This window comes from Dreissena polymorpha, chromosome 14, assembly GCF_020536995.1.
Source record: "Dreissena polymorpha isolate Duluth1 chromosome 14, UMN_Dpol_1.0, whole genome shotgun sequence".
Classification (NCBI taxonomy): domain Eukaryota; kingdom Metazoa; phylum Mollusca; class Bivalvia; order Myida; family Dreissenidae; genus Dreissena; species Dreissena polymorpha.
In genome coordinates this window covers 31,211,161-31,213,176 of record NC_068368.1, presented here as the reverse complement: position 1 = coordinate 31,213,176, position 2,016 = coordinate 31,211,161, and the positions used below count along the sequence as shown (strand labels likewise).

The 2,016-nt window shown below is 35.9% G+C and overlaps 1 protein-coding gene across 1 annotated transcript; it reads left to right on the top strand.

The window, feature by feature from the left end:
- The first annotated feature begins 643 nt into the window (after positions 1–643).
- Positions 644–1,699, top strand: LOC127857269 (thyrotropin-releasing hormone receptor-like). Its single transcript, XM_052393685.1, has one exon. The coding sequence runs from the start codon at positions 644–646 to the stop codon at positions 1,697–1,699; it is 1,056 nt and encodes a 351-aa protein (XP_052249645.1).
- The last annotated feature ends 317 nt before the right edge of the window (positions 1,700–2,016 follow it).

Genomic DNA, 2,016 nt, shown 5'->3' with positions numbered 1-2,016 from the left:
TTTTTAAGATATTGTGGAATACTTATTAATGACTAATCCTCGAATGTAAAGTAAAAAACAAGTCATATTAATTTACTTGTCAAAAGTAATATAAAAATCCCAGATGAAAAAATTCTTGAGATCAGTTACAAGCTGAAACTATTATTTTGTGTACATGATACTGGTGTTGAATATAATTTTGCTCTATCAATTGCTGATAATTTCCGCTGAAGACAGAGAGTTTATTTCCGCTGATTACAGGGAGTCATTAAATCAGCTGGAGGATGTTCAAAGACGTTGAAATAGGTTTTGTATTGCAAAAACATATTAACGATCGGTTACGTGACCGCTCGGTTTCACCATCAGTTCTATTACAAACGTCTGTCATTTGTCTACGTGCTGCAAAGTTGATGAGATTCGCAAAAAATATATTAACTTGAATTACGATGATACATGGCTAAAATAAAACAGAAAACACAACAACATACAACGATAGGATTATAATCATTATTCATTAAAAGGTAATATACACGATATTTGAAGGAAATATAAACATATCTTAAACCTGTTCAAAACAACATAGTAGCAAATATAACTAAAAGTTTAAAACGACTATATGGACTTAAGTTACTTGTTTATAGAAAGCTAACTTTGATATTCCAAAATGTCTAACCAAACGGAGAGCGACTACTATAAACAACTTACTATTTACAAGGCGGGTGTCCTTATTTGGAAGGTAGTGCCACCTGTATTCATCTTGCTAGGCACAATCGGGAACTGTCTTTCAATCCTGGTCCTCACTCGGCGCTCCATCCGGGTCTCCACTACGGCTCTTTTCTTGACGGTTCTAGCGTGCTCGGACCTGCTGGTTCTGTATTCAGGCCTTCTGAGACAGTGGTTGATATATCTTTATAATACTGATGTTCGACATATTAGTGAGGCGGGATGTAAGATTCATACGTGGTTGGTGTATAGTTCTTTGGACTTTTCCGCCTGGATTATTATCATTTTGACATTGGAACGAGTGATTTCTTCTTGGCTGCCTCATCGCGCTAAGACAATGTGTACAAACAAGACTGCAGTTTTCATTCTGATAGCGGTATGTGTGTTCATATTAGTTAAAAATTCGCATTTTTTATACGGTTTGGTGTTCGAAATTGCAAACGAAAAAACAAATCAAGTTGAACAGAAGTGCGTTGCAATCGATCAAAACTACTCACACTTTGAGTATGAAGTCCAGCCGTGGATTGACATGTGCGTGTACTGCATTGTCCCATTTGCAATTATCCTTATAGGAAACGTGTCAATATTGTTCAAAGTATTACAGAGTCAGAAGAAAACTAAATCGACCGTTGCACCTTCGCAGTCATCTCGATCTCGTGGTCAGCAACAAGGAATTCGCCATGCGAAACAGTCGTCTACAACAGCAATCCTGTTTACGCTAAGCATTGTTTTTCTCGTGACCACTTCGCCAGTAAGTATTTATCTCATCGTTGAAACATACTGGATCCAGGACGCAGATGATGCAAAACTGGCAAAACTAGATTTCTGGTGGGCAGTTGTCAATATGCTTATGTACAGCAAAAACTCCGTGAATTTCTTACTGTACTGTCTCAGTGGAACCAAATTCAAAAAGGAATTTTTTCGTTTGATAAACTGGAAAAAAAGTGCTCGACTAAATAATTTTAACATGCAATCAAACAACTCCACGAGGACATGATTTGACAATCAATCACACATCCCGATTTAACTCTAGTAATTCGCCGAACTTGCATCATAGCAATTCCGGAAATATAACAAATAATGAAACTTCACAATAAGAATTCTGGTTCAATGACTACTACAACTTACATGTTACAATTTTTATATGACGTTGAAGTGTAACATGTATAAGCAGAAAAGGTTTAAAGTATGTGCATTACCATCGTTTGAACTGACATTCCGGTAAATGTGTTTTGTGTTATATGTTTTAATTTATGCAAAATGAAAGATACGTTAGTATGTTTTTAGATACAAAACTTTGGTATGGAAATACAT